Raw genomic sequence first — 15,772 nt, 5'->3', positions numbered from 1 at the left:
CCAAAGCATTGGTTAAAATGACATGCTTAGGATCCAGAAAAGAACGTCATCTTTTGGGGTCCACGCTCATATAAAATTCATTGATGAAGATGCTAAAAAGATGACATGCTAGATCACTTGCACCCATGATTGAATGTCATCTTTGGCATCGAACATTTTGCTGGGACATTATTTGGTAATGATTTTTTTCCTGTGTACATTGGGCACGACATAATTACACTATCTATGGCTCGCAATTTTGCTATCTCTAAAATAGGCTCTTGTCACTATTTATAGCTCTTATATTTATATACTCGTCCGATTTGAAGTATTTGACACACACTATATCTAAGTTGTTGGAATGTACAAAATGTGACATTGTTTTGTCTAGAATCAAGTTCGCGAAATTATTTTCTAAACGGTTAAGATTTGGTTATACCTTCTGTCTAATCCGGATCGAAAAACCACATGTTTAATTGCGGCTTGAAGCCTTCGAAAGCAGAACTTTAGATGGGACACGAAATGTTGAGTGGACTGTATTTTTGAATGTGGGGTATTCACAAGGAAGTGTAGCTTTGTTGTTGTTTGCCTCGAAGAGGTTGTGCGGTGTAAATAAAAGAAAATAAAAGAAAGGAAAACCAAGGGTTTTTAGTTTTGGTGTTTGGTATATTTATTGTGAATCTTTGCTCGTAAAGCTTGTTTACCTTTTTCGTAAACAAATAATTCTGGTTAGTATTGTTAATTGGACGGAGTCCGAGAAAGTAGTTCTTTTTTTACTGCTGTTGTGTCGAATAACTCTGTAACTAAACGGAGCTTTAACCTTTCATGTAAATTTCATGAAGTCGTGTATTTGACGACAGACATTTGGATGCGAATTTCCCCAAATTATATTGAAATCGTGGTGGTGTAGGGTATCATATAGTTGACCCTACTCGACTTTGATCCTTTCCATACTGGGTTTTCAATGGAATTTTAAAAGAAATTTGAAATTGACCATATACCCTCTGAATTATAAAAAGCATGCAGTCAAGAATAAGTAAAAAAGGCAAATGGTCGATCACCACTACTTTAACTTTCGGCTGATAAACATAATTATTTTTTAAGTGGAAGTACCTTGGAAAATTTCTTATATCCCTCAAATTCAAAAGTGTGTGCGCACTTTGGATTAAAGTTCAAGCGATATTAGTTGGCGTAAACCACATTCATACGTTGAATAATGATTTGCCAATTTTGTCTTCGAATACTGTCCGATCTTCACAAAAATATTCCTTGATCTCTCAAAACAAAAACAAATAAAAAGTCGTGAAGTTCGAACTTTTTATACCTTCCACCATCAAATTATAGGTGCAAACATTTTTCGACCTAACATTAAAACGCTTATAATTTTGGTGATAAACGAAAATGTTCGGTAAGTTAACAACGAAAAAAAACTGTCGCTACATCCTACCGATACGATGTTGCGAACTTTTATTGATACTTTCCATTCATAATTTTGCGTTTAATTTTACCGATATTTGTCGGTAACTCGAAAAATGAGTTACAGAATTCCACTACTGTTTTAGAAAATGTGTTCAATCAGGTGGTACCATTGTATGTGAGCTGTATTCAAGTGTGGACCTATGTTAACAATTTTTAGTGGAAAAATTTTGTGACTGAAGGGAACTTCAAATGTCAAATTGTGGGTAATTCCGTCAAATAATGTAGCTACAACCCTCGAAATACCGAAAATCGGGAGCTTCCGTTATAGGGGAAGCATATCAAAATGTGGACCTATGTTGACGATTTCTGGTAGACAAGTTTCGTGACCATTAAGAACCTCATACGCAAAATTACAGCTAGTTCGGTAAAAATAGTTGCTAAAATCCTTAAAATAACGAAAATCGAGAGGTTCCGTTATATGGGGATATATCAAAACGATTTCTGGTGGACAAGTTTCGTGACCATTTGGAACCTTATTTGTAAAATAACAGCTGGTTCGGTTAAAAATTGTTTCTAAAATTCTCATAATATCGAAAATCGGGGGTTACCATTATATGGGGGCTATGCCAAAACATGGGCCTATGTTGAAAAGTTTTAGCGGAGATGTTTTGTGACCTCTGGGTACCTCAAACATCAAATTACAGTCAAATCGCTCCAAAAATTTAGCTATATTCCCCAAGATACAGAAAATCGGGAGGTACAGTTATATGGGGGCTACACCGAACCATGGACCTATGTTGACAATTTTTGGTGAAGCTGTTTTTTGACCACTGGGAACTTCAAATTACAACAGACTGACATGGCTACATCCACTCAGGATTTTATCCTGATCAATAATATATGTATATGGTAACATGGGGCGCCTTCGCCACGTTTTTGTTCAAAATGTTCCCATACCGACACCGTTAAAGTTTTTTCAAATATTATTTTTGGTACAAATATTAGCGTATCTTGACTATAAGTTTTGATATATAAGTGGTTATAATTTTGTTTTTAATATATTATTTTTGAGAATTTACAAAATGTCTAAAAAGTGGCGAAGGCTCCCCACCCATGGGGCAGCTTCGCCATCGATATTGAACATTTTCCAACGGACTCCAAAACTGTAATTTACCATACTTTTTTCTTTAATTTCAACATTATGCGAAAAAGGAGCATGTTTCTATTGAATAATCAAAAATGATTCTAAAATTCACAAATAGTAATCGATTCTAGCGGTTAATTGAAATAGGTTCCTTGAATTTAGGTACAAAAACCATAATATAACCAAAACAAGATACGTTTATGATACTATTTGATTTTAACTTCACATTATAGTGTGGTATATCTATGGCATAAAGAATTGAAGTTAAACATGACAAATTTCTGACATTAACCCACCACACCCCTTCCATGGCGTAGGCGCCCCACCCCCAACATATCTCATAATATGAATATATTGACATTTGTTATTGCTTTTTTCATGCAAATTATTGGGATTTCTATTCTTCAGTAGTTGTCTTCTAACGGCATAAAATATGTTTTTGATATCACAAAAGGTAAAGAAGATATCACAAAAAACATCTACCATAATTATTTTTCCCAATACCCTCAAAACACAAAACCGCGTGCGTCCGCTATCATACTTACGACACACCTGCCAACTTTTGGGAGATGATAGGTCTTCATTAAACTCACAATTTTGACTTTAACCGATTTTTTCTAGCACTTGTATTTTGCAAGAAAATCGGCGATGGCGTACCCGCCCCAGTGGCGAAGGCGCCCCATGTTACCATATATACTTTATATGGTCGCAAATGACTATTTTAATGCATTACAAACGGAAAAAACAAACGTTATATCCCCGCATACTATGGTGGAGGGTTATTAATCATTATACGATCATCTAAATATTGTTCGATTACCGAAACAATGTCGTCTTCTGTCCTTACCGTAACCCATTAACATATGGGTGGTTCCATTATCTGACCACAAACATCAACAAATTTGCCATTAATGATGGAAAGGTCCAGTGATCCTCTACCATATAATTATTTCATCGTCGGAATTAGTCCTCCTTAATTAAGGAATTAGCAAAAATGCAAAAATATTATCTGATTTGATTGAAATTAATAACACTGCTCAACAAAATTGAAAAAGTTGAATGTTTCAGACGAAGTTGCAGTTGTTTCCAGATGAAATCGGAGAGTTATTTTCAATTCCGGTGCCGGGTTTTCTCCATCAGCTCTTGTTTTTGAGATATAGCTCAAAATCGGTTTTTACGAGTTAACCCAGACTTTCGTTATTTTCGGATACAAACAAATATTTTTTTATGGATATTTCGACATTAATATATTAAGGGGATGTTGTACGCTCGATACGAATCGTTTTTGGCGATTTTTAGGTTATGGCCGAATCATGGGGGCTATGCACTTTATATTATACATTCGAATGCTGGATTATATAGTAGACACCCTAAGCATATCCGGAGTACCATATGAAGATCCTATGACTTCTCCCGATGACGTAATTACAGCTTAAAGTACTCAAAATATGCAATTTTTACAAGGTCCGTCGTATATTTTCTATATTTTTTTCATATATACTCACCATAACTATTTCAAAAACGATTTGTATCGAGCGTACAACATCTCCTTAATATATTAATGTCGAAAAACCCACAAAAAATATTTGTTTGTATCCGAAAATAACGAAAGTCTGGGTTAAACTCGTAAAAACCGATTTTGAGCTATATCTCAAAAACAAGAGCTGATGGAGAAAAACCGGGACCGGATTTGAAAATAACTCGCTGATTTCATCTAGAAACAACTGCAACTTCGGTTGAAACAAAAGTCCTGTTGACCAGTGTAATGAACTGTCGGACGGTTACACATATGTAGCTAGATCACTTTATAGGAAAGGGGGTCTAGGATGAATATTTCGCAGTGGTACATGTGTTATGTGCAAAACAAACTTATTTGGTACATTAAGATATACGATTTTTATTTTATACTATATTTACATTATATTTATTCATCAACAATTATTAACAACATTATGTGTGTTTTACAATTTCACATACATATTTCTAACAAAAACCTAAAAGTCTAAAACTTGCTTAACTACTGAAAATCTTCAATGAAGTATCTGACTGGTACGAAAGCGAATACTTTCTTATAACGATCTTCCATTACGGTGCGTATTGTTTCCGTTATAGATGGACGCAATGTTTCGAAAAATTCACGCCAATTATCATTGAATAGAGAGTGGGCGGATTGTTCCAAAGCCATCTGGCCATTGAAGAGATTGTCCATTTCTACATAGAATCCATTCACTTTGAGATTTGGTATCTGTACTTTATCAATATCAGAAAATAGGACACCACCTTCATCACGACGTTTAAGTTTACATATAACATCCATTTCGAGGTTTTCTAAATCAAAGAGTATTGAATTATAATTTTATTAAAAAATTTCGATTGCGAAAACTATGTAAGAGTATTTAAATTTTATACTTACTCATTTCCATTCGAGTCTTGCCCTTCCCATTCAATGGCAATGTTAGAATACGTCCTTTCATACTGTAATCCGAGTTAATTTTCATTTCGGGTAATGCAAATTTCAATTTGGTAATTAATTTTTTTTGATCAAAACTGAAAGGAAAAAATGTGGAAGATTTTTAAAATATGATTAAAAACTGTCGGGGTGGCTGCATACGAAGCAACGGACGATAAAATCAGGAAGGAAAAGGGTACGTTTGTTGAAAAGCTCCGAGACATAGTATACGATATAATTACCAATACATATTTTTAAGCGATTTTAACAGCAACATTTTAAGGTCTTCGTGAGCCGAATAACCCATTACAATGTAATATAAAGAAGCAAGTTTCTGCAGTACAAGTAGTTGAAATATCATCCCAGAAAAAAATTTGAAAGTCGAAACTACTTACAAAACACCATATTAAACCATTATTTTAACAAGAACATGTCACACTGAATAACTAGTTATTTTAGAACAGTTGAAGTGAATTTGTTTTCAATTTCAACACACTCCACATTTTTATTTTTTCTCTTTGAACATGCGAACTTCTGCTTTGTAGGCAAGCACACTATACACTGTGGGACGCGTATGAATATTAAGGTTTAACCAACTCACAGTGGTGACACTTGCATGGGAAGGTGTGACAAAAATACTTCTAGAGAATATATCGAACTGAAATTTTTATCAATGGGTCCTAGTGGCTTAAAAACAAAAATATTGTAGTCCTAGGTCCAAGATTTCGACTGATTTCCATGCAATGTATTATCCTGAATTGAAGTATTTTACTGTTACGTACCAGAGCCTGGATTCTTGTTTTATGAAAATTCGAAATGACAAATATTTTCTTTATAATACTTTTCATTTGACATTTATTTCCATTATACAATTTTTCATTTCTTATTGCATGTAAACCTTCCCGCGAAAAATTGTCAGTATTGGCCCATGATTTGGTATACTCCCATGTGATTTATATCTCGTTTTATTTCGGCGGTTGTTAACCAAATATTCAAACTCAGAGTTCAGAAAACCACCTTATAAAGAAATGTGATATCGATCCACTTTTGACCACAGCCCCCATATAGAGTAAACATAAATTTTTCGGTACTTTATACGATTTAAGGTTTTTTTGGTTCTCAGTGCTGGGGAAATCTTCACGTTATCCCAAAATTTATTTATTAAAGTGAATACTCAAAAAACTGTTTCTTTTTTTTCGCGAGTTTTTAGTGCGGTTCCATGTTACCATGATAATATAAATCGCTCATAGCAAAAAAAAATTATGTTGAACATACATATAGGAAAGGATAATAAAATGACTTCAACATATTCCAAAATATATAAATTCAGCACATAAAAACCGGGCTAAACATTTGGCCATTTCTAAAACCGCAAAAAGTCTAATCACTTTCGAAAGGGTCTGTAACCCTTGGCTTATTTTGGTACTAGTGGTACTTGGAATGTAACTAAACCTGTAGGGAAATTCATACATCTATCTTAAATGTTTTCATTTTGACCAATATTATAACTAAAAAATATTTGGTAACCCTTGTAAATTAAAGGAATTGTTATTAGTAGGAGAACGAAGCTTACGAGATTTACTAAATCATTCAACTTAAGTTAAGTCGTGATTAATAGTCCTTTGTTTCAGAAACTCGCTTATAACACTGTGCAACAAAATGGAGGTGAAAGTCTGGGGCACGGAAAATTCCTCTTGGGGAAGAAAGGCCTTGGTTAGTATATTAAGAACCCCGAAGGACAGATCCGTCGTGAGTCGAACTTCTTCGTTATGGCGTGATGAAGTTTTTTTAGGGACCCTGTAAGCCATCAGGAATTAGGATTATTTTCGTAGAGCACTTCGACCTTCTAACTCGCTTCCTTCAATGTCATTTTCGTACTTTATTTTAAGAGCCGCTATAAAGTACCACAAGATGACGTTTTTCAGCTTCGAAATGTTCTGCAAAAATGTCGCTCAGAAAATTTTAGGTACGGCTCTCATTGACAACTAATCGATTTTGTCGCGTTTTCGTGGTCGTTTTGTGTATCTCCCAATTTAATGTCTCATGACACATTCCAGGAAAAGAATCCTTACTAAATAATGGATTTTTATAGTACATTTTGGTAGTCGTAACTAGTTACAAAAGGTGGAATTTGCTTTCAATTTGAACACACTGCATATTTTTATTTTATATAATTTCGCTTTTTGCAGGATTTGATCATGAGAACTTCCGATTTGTATCCGAACGTACGGACATTAAGGGTTGTTTAACCGCTTAAATATGAACTACCATCTGTTCTTTATTTTATTAACAAAAAACTCGTTTGTCCATGGTGAGCGTTGAACAACCCAGTTGTTCGGGTAACTAGGGAATCACTAGCAATTTTGCTGGCTACTGGTAAACACCCCTAGTTACCACCCAATCTACTCGCAATGTTATAGACTGGTGAATTTAACATAGGGATGTCATAGGAAGGGGTCTATTGTCCCCCCACTGCATTACCAGTAACCACCCAATTCGATAGTCGTGTGGGAGGCAATCGTCTCTTCATTGCATTACCAGTAACCAGTCAAATCGATAGTCTTGAGAAACCCAATTGTCCCTTCACTGCATTACCAGTAACCAGTCAATTCGGTAGTCAGAAATGATAGACAAAATCACTAGTAAGTTGTAATCAATAAAAGTATAACACGGTTTAAACAATATAAGTAAAACGGTTAATCTGTATATTTCGTATATACGCTAACCAGGCTTTATTTAATTACGTGATGTGTATATATACATACATATATTACAAAGGACAATTAAATGTTCATCTTTAAGTTCCTTGATATTGAAGCTTGTGTGTGAATCCTTGATACTGGAGCGAATGTTTATTTGGTCCTGGGAATGTGCATCTCAAGTGTGCTTCAGATTCAGAAGTACCTGAAATAAAATGTATAAAAGTTTAATGATATAATGAAAAAATATATTGTTCCAGAAAAGTTTCTATACTTACCAATCATTCTTCTGAAAATATTCATCCTTTTATAATTTAGATCAACTACACGTTACTTGCTTCTTTATATAGCAATAAGTTTTTGAACATCAAACGCATCAAAATTTTTTATATTCCGAATAAAAAATAAATTTTAAACAAAATGACAAAACATTTATTCTGTTTTGTTTTCAAAAAGAGAAATTATGTTGGAAAGAGATTACAAGAGAGAAACATTGTCTATTACACTATCCATCGGAAGTCTATAAAATAGCCAATATATTACACGCCGCATTACCAGTAACTAGTGAATTGACATGATATCCAAGGAAGCCCATTTCAAGTGACAAAAGCAAGCTATAGGCTATTTTGTGTAACATTATTGGGTGTAAAGTAACTAGGAACAATGAGTAACTAGTTACATAACTATGTCAGAGTAGACAATTGCTATTTATTGAACAACTGGGAAACTACTGCATGGTAGAACAAATACAAGGTAAAGTTAATACTACAACAAATACAACTCGAACAACAACCACAAAGGAATTTGTTTTTGTTTGTAACGTTACTGCCAGTTGTATTTGTAAACAAAACAAGGAAATGTCTATAAATTATTGGAATTTAAAAAACTAATAATTTTTCACATTTGGTTGAATATTTTGGAAAACATGAATGAAAATTCGTTACATTTTCAATTTTTATGTTTCCACATCATTCCACTAAATGCACAAATTCTCGCAGAAAGTAGAATTCTTGCAGAAAAGTTTGGGGTCGCTGGAAATTCATAGAAAAAGGAGAAGCTGTTTCAATGTTTTGTTTTAGAAATCAAAGAAGCACATGTTTATTAGGGCTTTATTTTTTTAAATTTTAACAAAATACTTCACATATTAACAAACGTTGTATCGCCTCTACAAGCGGGGATTTACTGCGCGGTTTATCGTTCGAACTTGGAGGAGGTTACATATCATTGATATGAAGAAGTCTTTCTGGGAAATGGTTTTTTCCGAATGATATATTTTTTTTCTCAAAAAATATATGTCCCTAATGTACATCGAAATAGAAATAAATGTATAAAATGTCATATGAAATTTGACACTAACGTTACAACCCAGTTCAGTCAGCTGTGTATTGCTGCTACCTTTTCTTATACTACCATGACACTACTGTAGGATTTGTAGTCGGAAACACACGCTCTCATTACTTAGTAAGTCATAAAGTAAGTAGTTATTTTTGTTTACATTAATTTGTAATGGATTACATAATGACTAACGGATCTGAATTTTTGCTTGGTATAGGTAAACGTTTTGATGTAGCCCTCACGGAACGATTTTCAGTATTTCCAAGGTTTTAGCCTCATTATCATACCGAAATGGCTGAAATTTCGTGTTTAGTCTTGGTTTGGAAGATTTAACATTTGCGATTTTTCCAATGGCTAGTATGCTGTTTATATTAGAGCTTTTTGCAGGGTTAACCTTCTTTATGAAGATTTATTTGAAATATAAGCAATGGAATTGACATTTAAAACCCAGTCGGTTTGTTAAATCCGGTTATATATAAACGGGGTATTAGTCTCTTTATTATGGTATGTGGCTGAAATTTAGCATTTATTGTTCGCTAGTGGTATAAGTTCTTCCACAATTGAATATAGCCCATGTGTAACGGTACCGCCCACCTCTTTTGTATTTCGTGGGTTCCTTGTCACAGTTTAGGACCAAAATGTGGGTAAAACAACTGAAGGAGTATACCCATTTTGGACAATATATTACGAGAACCAAAACAGTTTTTCCATTCGATAGTTGTGTGTCCAGCCAGCCAGACAGACTAACGTACCTGGCTAAATCGACTCCAAATTATCATAAACATACTACTGGAATAATAACATACATACATATACAAGTATAAGAACTATTACTTACCTAGCATCTTTAACTATAACATTACCGAATCCAAGTACCTCCATATTGGTTAAATCAACATTTATGGCCACTGGTCCATTGCCGTCCTCAGCTACTTTGACGCGCTTAACATGTAGAGGATCAATTGATCCAAAGTTTTTTAAGCCTGGTATACCTTTCGCACAAAATATTAAGATTAAATTAGTTTTTGTTTTATTTTTAAAAACACGAGATTTTTTCTTTATTGTTGCCTTATTAGGACGAAGGTCATTTATTTGTGAAAGTTTTCTTTAATTGAATTAATTGAGCTATCATGACCAAAGGAGTTTCTATTGAAAAAGTGATATCTTCTTCTTTACGATTTCAAACTAAAATATTAAAAAAATTATGCGATTTTTAAGCTATAGAATTATAACACTGGGTTCTAATTTCTTAATGTCTTGAATCAAGTCTCACAAATGAAAATTCGAAGTTTTAATTTCTAAATGAATTTCTGTTTACTCTTAACATTTTTTGTTTTGTATTGAAATATTAGAACAAACGTTACTGAAATTAAGTTGAGAGAACTGCAAATAATGTATATTGCAAACCTCGAAAAAAATTGCTCAACGATTTAAAATTCAAATAGAACTCATTTCAATTTTATTACAACCCTTTTTATTATAATTTTTCAAAAACAGTTGGATAAGTTCCCGTATTTTTTAGATTGGGTGAAAAAATACGAATTTTCCAATTTCAGACTTACCATCTTTGTATTGGACAAATATTGCCTGAAAATCTTTGGCAAAACATTTTTTAAAATCAGGATCAGTTGTTTTACATGGATGAATAAAATCCGCTGAAAATGAATAAATCGATATTTCACTGCGTTTAAAAACATATCATATTTACACATACGTATTTGCGAGAGATATTCTTTAGCTAAAACTGTAGCTGTTAGAGCGACCAACAGTATAACCACTCTTTGTAACCGAATCATATTCCTTTGAGAATCTGTTGACTTGCGAAATAGCTTTGAGCTGTGCTAATATAAAACTGATAACAATTCTAAACTATTTCAGTTATATTATTCAAACGCGTGGGAATCCGAGTTTTTTTTTTAACAAATTATTAAACATGTTATAAAACATGTTTCACAAGCTGGCACATCATAGTATAGTTTATGCAAATGTGACTTGATGGTCATAAAGTCATTGTGATTAGAACATTAATCAGGTTTTAGAGGGTCAATATAGTTTATTTGCCAATGTTAAAGAAATTACAGTAGAACGTGATTAAAATGAGGCAACATACATCCCTCATTATCTCAAATAGTGTGTAAACTAAAAAAATAAATACATTTTGCAGAAAACGCATATTAAAGTTTCTGTTGTGTTTGGCTTCTCAACTTTAAATTATATTTACAAGAAAAATAAAACAACTGCATAGTCAGTAATCAGTGCTAATTAACTATGCAAAATCATGGTTGTTTAATGGTATTATTGCTTCTTAAACTATAAAAACTTGTTTGTTGATTTATCGTCGGTGTCATGCTTAAGTGTTCCATACGCCATTTTTGACTTTTTGTGATATAGGTGGTTTCTAGGGTTTTCGCGTATGCTCGTTCAGAATTTTTCTATCTGCTCTAGTTTCCGAGATATCTACGTTTCGACGAGTAAGCATACGTTTTTTTCAGGTATAAAATTAATATTTTACAAGTTTAAAAACCACACAAACACAACACAGAATTTTAATTCTCGAGCATGGTAGTGGTATCGTAAAAGTTTGAATATGTTTTGTCAACATTTTTTTATGTTGTTGGGGAAATTACAACAAAAATATTTTGTTATAAAGGGATTTGACACTTCATATTCGAACAGCTGGTGTGATACCACTACCTGCTAATTGTGTCATGTTCTCCATTTAGACGTTTTGAATTTATTGAGACAAAGATGCGAACAAGGCCTATAGTAGGTCGTCATTCAGAGTTCTGTTAACAACTTTTGACATCAAACATAATAGATTTTATATTATTGTGATTTGAGTTTCTTTGTATTTTAAATCACAATCAAGGCAAATTTATATAACATTGTTGTTATTGAAAATTTATTGTCAAAGAAAATATTGAATAATAGGGTCGTTCCAGAAATTTTCTCAGGAAAAACATAAATGGGGTTTTCTGAGTGAAATCGGACACTTTTTCAAGATGAGGTTTTTGATATCCTTTATTTTTTGCTGTGGTGATGCTGCTTATTAACAAAACATTTTAGTATATTTTCAGATTTTTTTGACTAAAGGTTCCAGAGATATCGCGCCTTGAAAAAGTCAAATTCTGTAAAAACTACATGCAAAGAAATACTCATATCTTCTTTAATATTGGTCCAAATTGAAAAAATCTTTTTTTGTATGTTTTGTTGTTTTATCAGCTATTAAATAAAAGCAAAAGAAATTGCACAGTGGGCTTGGATGCTATTTTCGCGATTTAATATTTAAAATCAATTTTTAAAGATGTTCGACCCCTTCGATTTTCTTTAAATTTTATTGTATTAAACTACGTTCAATTAAAAAAATTTTAAGTCCTATGTGGTAATGGGATTCGGACGATTACTATTTTTTTTTAAAATTTGTCAATTAAATTTTTCCTTTATACCTTTGTCCAAAATTTATTGTTTTATTAAAAAAATTAAAAGTTTCATTAATAAATATTTGTTTTGATTTTATATTTATGAATTTATCTCAAATATCTTAAAAACTGCGTCATTTTGCGATTTTGAAAAAGCATCAGCGAAAATTCCATTAAAGCCCACTGTGCATTTTTTTCTATTTTTTATGATAAATATATAATATATAATGATGATTAGCTTCAAAAATACAGAAAATACAAATTTTGGACAAAGGTATTAAGGAAAAATTGTATTGACAAATTTTAAAAAATTCAGAAAAAATAGTAATCATCCGAATCACATTACCACATAGGACTTAAAATTTTTGTAATTGAACGTAGTTTAATACAAAAAAATTTAAAGAAAATCGAAAGGGTCGAACCTCTTTAAAAATTGATTTTAAATATTAAATCGCGAAAATAGCATCCAAGCCCACTGTGCAATTTTTTTTGCTATTTTTTATTTAATAGCTGATAAAACAACAAAACATACAAAAAAAGATTTTTTCAATTTGGACCAATATTAAAGAAGTTATGAGTATTTCTATGCACGTAGTATTTACAGAATTTGACTTTTTCAATCTCTGGAACCCTTAGTCAAAAAAAATCTGAAAATATACTAAAATGTTTTGTTAATCAGCAGCATCACCACAGCAAAAAATAAAGGAAATCAAAAACCTCATCTTGAAAAAGTGTCCGATTTCACTCAGAAATCCCCAAATACATTTTGAAAATCTTCTAAAATAGAACAAATTTGAATCAAAATGTAAATATAAAGCATTCAGAACTGTCGTAGGGATTTTTTTACACGTTTAGGATTAAAAGCAGAATTTTATGGTAGCAAATTTCGAAATTTCAAATTTCATGAGCAGACCCTATTACATTTTGAAAACTAAATTTACAAAAAAGTAAGAATACAGCTGATTGTCACTTCTTACTTACTTACTTAGCTGGCCCATTACAGAAAATTTGTTCTATAGGCCGAACTAAGAAAAGATCTCCAATTCTCTCTATTTGTTGCTTCGCTTTCTGGAATACCGCGCCTTTTCATCTCATCATCCACTTGTTTGCGCCATCTATTCCTTGGCCTGCCAATTCTGCGTGCACCGCCAAGCGGTCCGTGTTTATACACCTTTTTAGCGGGGTCATCATCGCTCATTCTTATGATATGGCCTAGCCAACGCAATCGCTGCATCTCGATACGTTTAACAATATTGATGTCGTTGTATAGCAGTACCCACACAAGCAGATGCCGTTTGTTGTGTTGACGGAGGTGCCGAGGTAGACGAAGTCTTTTACTACCTCAATATTATAGGAACCAACTTCCAGAGTCGGTCCAAGCTCAATGGACGCATTGCGCGTCGACACCATCAACTTGGTCTTCTCACCGTTTACCGCCAGACCCACTTTAGCAGATTCTCCTTCGACCTTTATAAAGGTATCAGTTACTTCTTTTACTGATCGACCCATGATGTCTATATCATCAGCATAGGCAAGTAACATGTAACTATTGGTGTAGATTGTGCCACTTCTTTTGACGTTTGCCTCTCGTATAACCTTTTCTAGCAGGATGTTAAAGAGATCACACGAAAGGCTGTCTCCTTGTCTGAAACCTCTTTTGGTACCAAACTCTTCGCAGATGTTATTTCCTATTTTAACTGAGTACCTCGTGTCAGTTAAAGTCATCAGCTTTGCGGGGATACCAAATTCAGACATGGCTTGGAATACCTTTGAACGCAGCGGGCTGTCCAAGGCTGCTTTATAATCGACAAAAAGGTGGTAGGTGTCGATCTGCATCTCTTGGATCTTCTCCAGGATTTGCCGCAGGGTAAATATCTGGTCAATGGTGGACTTGCCAGGTCTAAAGCCGCATTGGTATGGTCCAATTATCTCGTTGACCATAGGCTTTAGTCGTTCGCACAATATCCCTGACACGATCTTGTAGGCAATAGGGAGTAGACTTAAGCCCCTATAGTTAGAGCATACAGTCTTATCTCCCTTCTTGTGGACGGGGCACAGGATACTCAGGTTCCAATCGTCGGGTACTCGTTCTTCCTGCCAGATGGTGCTAACTAGTTGATGAATACAACTTATCAGCGTGTCGCCTCCGGTTTTGAACAGCTCGGCTGGTAAGCCATCGGCACCTGCTGCCTTATTATTCTTCAGCCGATTTATTGCTGTCTTTACCTCATCTTGGCTGGGCGGTATACATTCAATACCATCTTCTGGGATTGGGACTGTGGTATCTTCGTCGTCGTCGCTGCTATTGGATACCAACAGCTTTGAAAAATGTTCTTTCCATATCCTGAGTACACTATCTGTATCAGTTACCAAATTACCTTGCTGGTCTCTACAGGAGGATGTGCCTGTACCAAAGCCATCAGTTTGATGCTTGACTCTTTGGTAGAATTTTCGGACTTCATTCTGGCTCCTGTACATCTCGATTTTTTCACACTCCCGCTTTTCCATCTCTCTTTTTTCTGCGGAAAAGACGTTCTTCCTCTCTCCTTTTCTCCCGATATCTCTCTCGTGCGCTACGCGTTGCTACGGATTGTAAAGTAGCCCTATATGCCGCATTTTTCTCATCGGTGGCAGCACGACACTCCTGATCATACCATGGATTCCTTGGTGGAGGCCTTTGGTATCCAAGTATGGATTTTGCGGCTGTTTGCATGGAGTGGGCAATGCTTTGCCATTGCGCTGATATGTTATCGGGATGAGGAGTGCTTTGATTAAGCAATTGGGCTAGTTGAGTGGAATATGCTGTGGCTATCTGTTGTGATTGCAGCTTACCGATGTCTAACTTTCGTGTTGTGTCTGTTCGTACTTTGTTTGCCACGGTTAAGCGGGTGCGTACCTTTGCTGCAACAAGGTAGTGGTCCGAATCAATGTTTGCGCCTCGGAACGATCGTACATCCAACACGCTCGATGAATGTCTTCCATCTATCACAACATGATCAATTTGATTTCTTGTTTTCTGATCTGGAGAGAGCCAGGTGCCCTTATGAATATGGAGATGATTAAATCTGGTACTGCTAACTACCATGTTTTTTGCAGCAGCAAAGTCTATCAGCCTCATACCATTGTCAGATGTTTCACTGTGGAGGCTGAATTTCCCGACTGTTGGGCCAAAGATATTCTCCTTTCCAATTTTGGCATTAAAATCGCCTAGAATGATTTTAATGTCATGGGCAAGGAAACTGTCATATGTTTCTTTTAAGCGCTCGTAAAATATATCTTTGGTCTGTTCGTCCTTTTCTTCAGTGGGAACATGAGCGCAAATAAAGCT

At 34.3% G+C, this 15,772-nt stretch overlaps 1 protein-coding gene across 1 annotated transcript; it reads right to left on the bottom strand.

The window, feature by feature from the left end:
* Positions 1 to 4,442: 4,442 nt before the first annotated feature.
* LOC141390910 (protein takeout-like) lies at positions 4,443 to 10,855 on the bottom strand. The gene is made up of 5 exons (XM_073963844.1): positions 10,740 to 10,855; positions 10,588 to 10,680; positions 9,864 to 10,017; positions 4,956 to 5,089; positions 4,443 to 4,870 (listed from the first exon to the last, which is right to left on the bottom strand). Exons 1-5 carry the CDS (start codon positions 10,819 to 10,821, stop codon positions 4,560 to 4,562), a joined length of 774 nt encoding a protein of 257 aa, XP_073819945.1. The 5' UTR covers positions 10,822 to 10,855; the 3' UTR covers positions 4,443 to 4,559.
* Between the last annotated feature and the right edge of the window lie 4,917 nt (positions 10,856 to 15,772).

Source organism: Musca autumnalis, unplaced genomic scaffold, assembly GCF_047663935.1.
Source record: "Musca autumnalis isolate F117 unplaced genomic scaffold, ASM4766393v1 scaffold_1, whole genome shotgun sequence".
NCBI lineage: Eukaryota > Metazoa > Arthropoda > Insecta > Diptera > Muscidae > Musca > Musca autumnalis.
This window is presented reverse-complemented; position numbering and strand designations above follow the sequence as displayed.

What these genes read in the sequence shown, in the direction of transcription:
- LOC141390910 (XM_073963844.1), bottom strand. Translation starts at nt 10,821, where the DNA reads ATGATTCGGTTACAAAGAGTGGTTATACTGTTGGTCGCTCTAACAGCT. An exon ending in AGAATATCTCTCGCAAATAC is followed by an intron (nt 10,681 to 10,739) that starts GTATGTGTAAAT and finishes ATTCATTTTCAG; the next exon opens with CGGATTTTATTCATCCATGT. An exon ending in CAAGACTCGAATGGAAATGA is followed by an intron (nt 4,871 to 4,955) that starts GTAAGTATAAAA and finishes TCTTTGATTTAG; the next exon opens with AAAACCTCGAAATGGATGTT.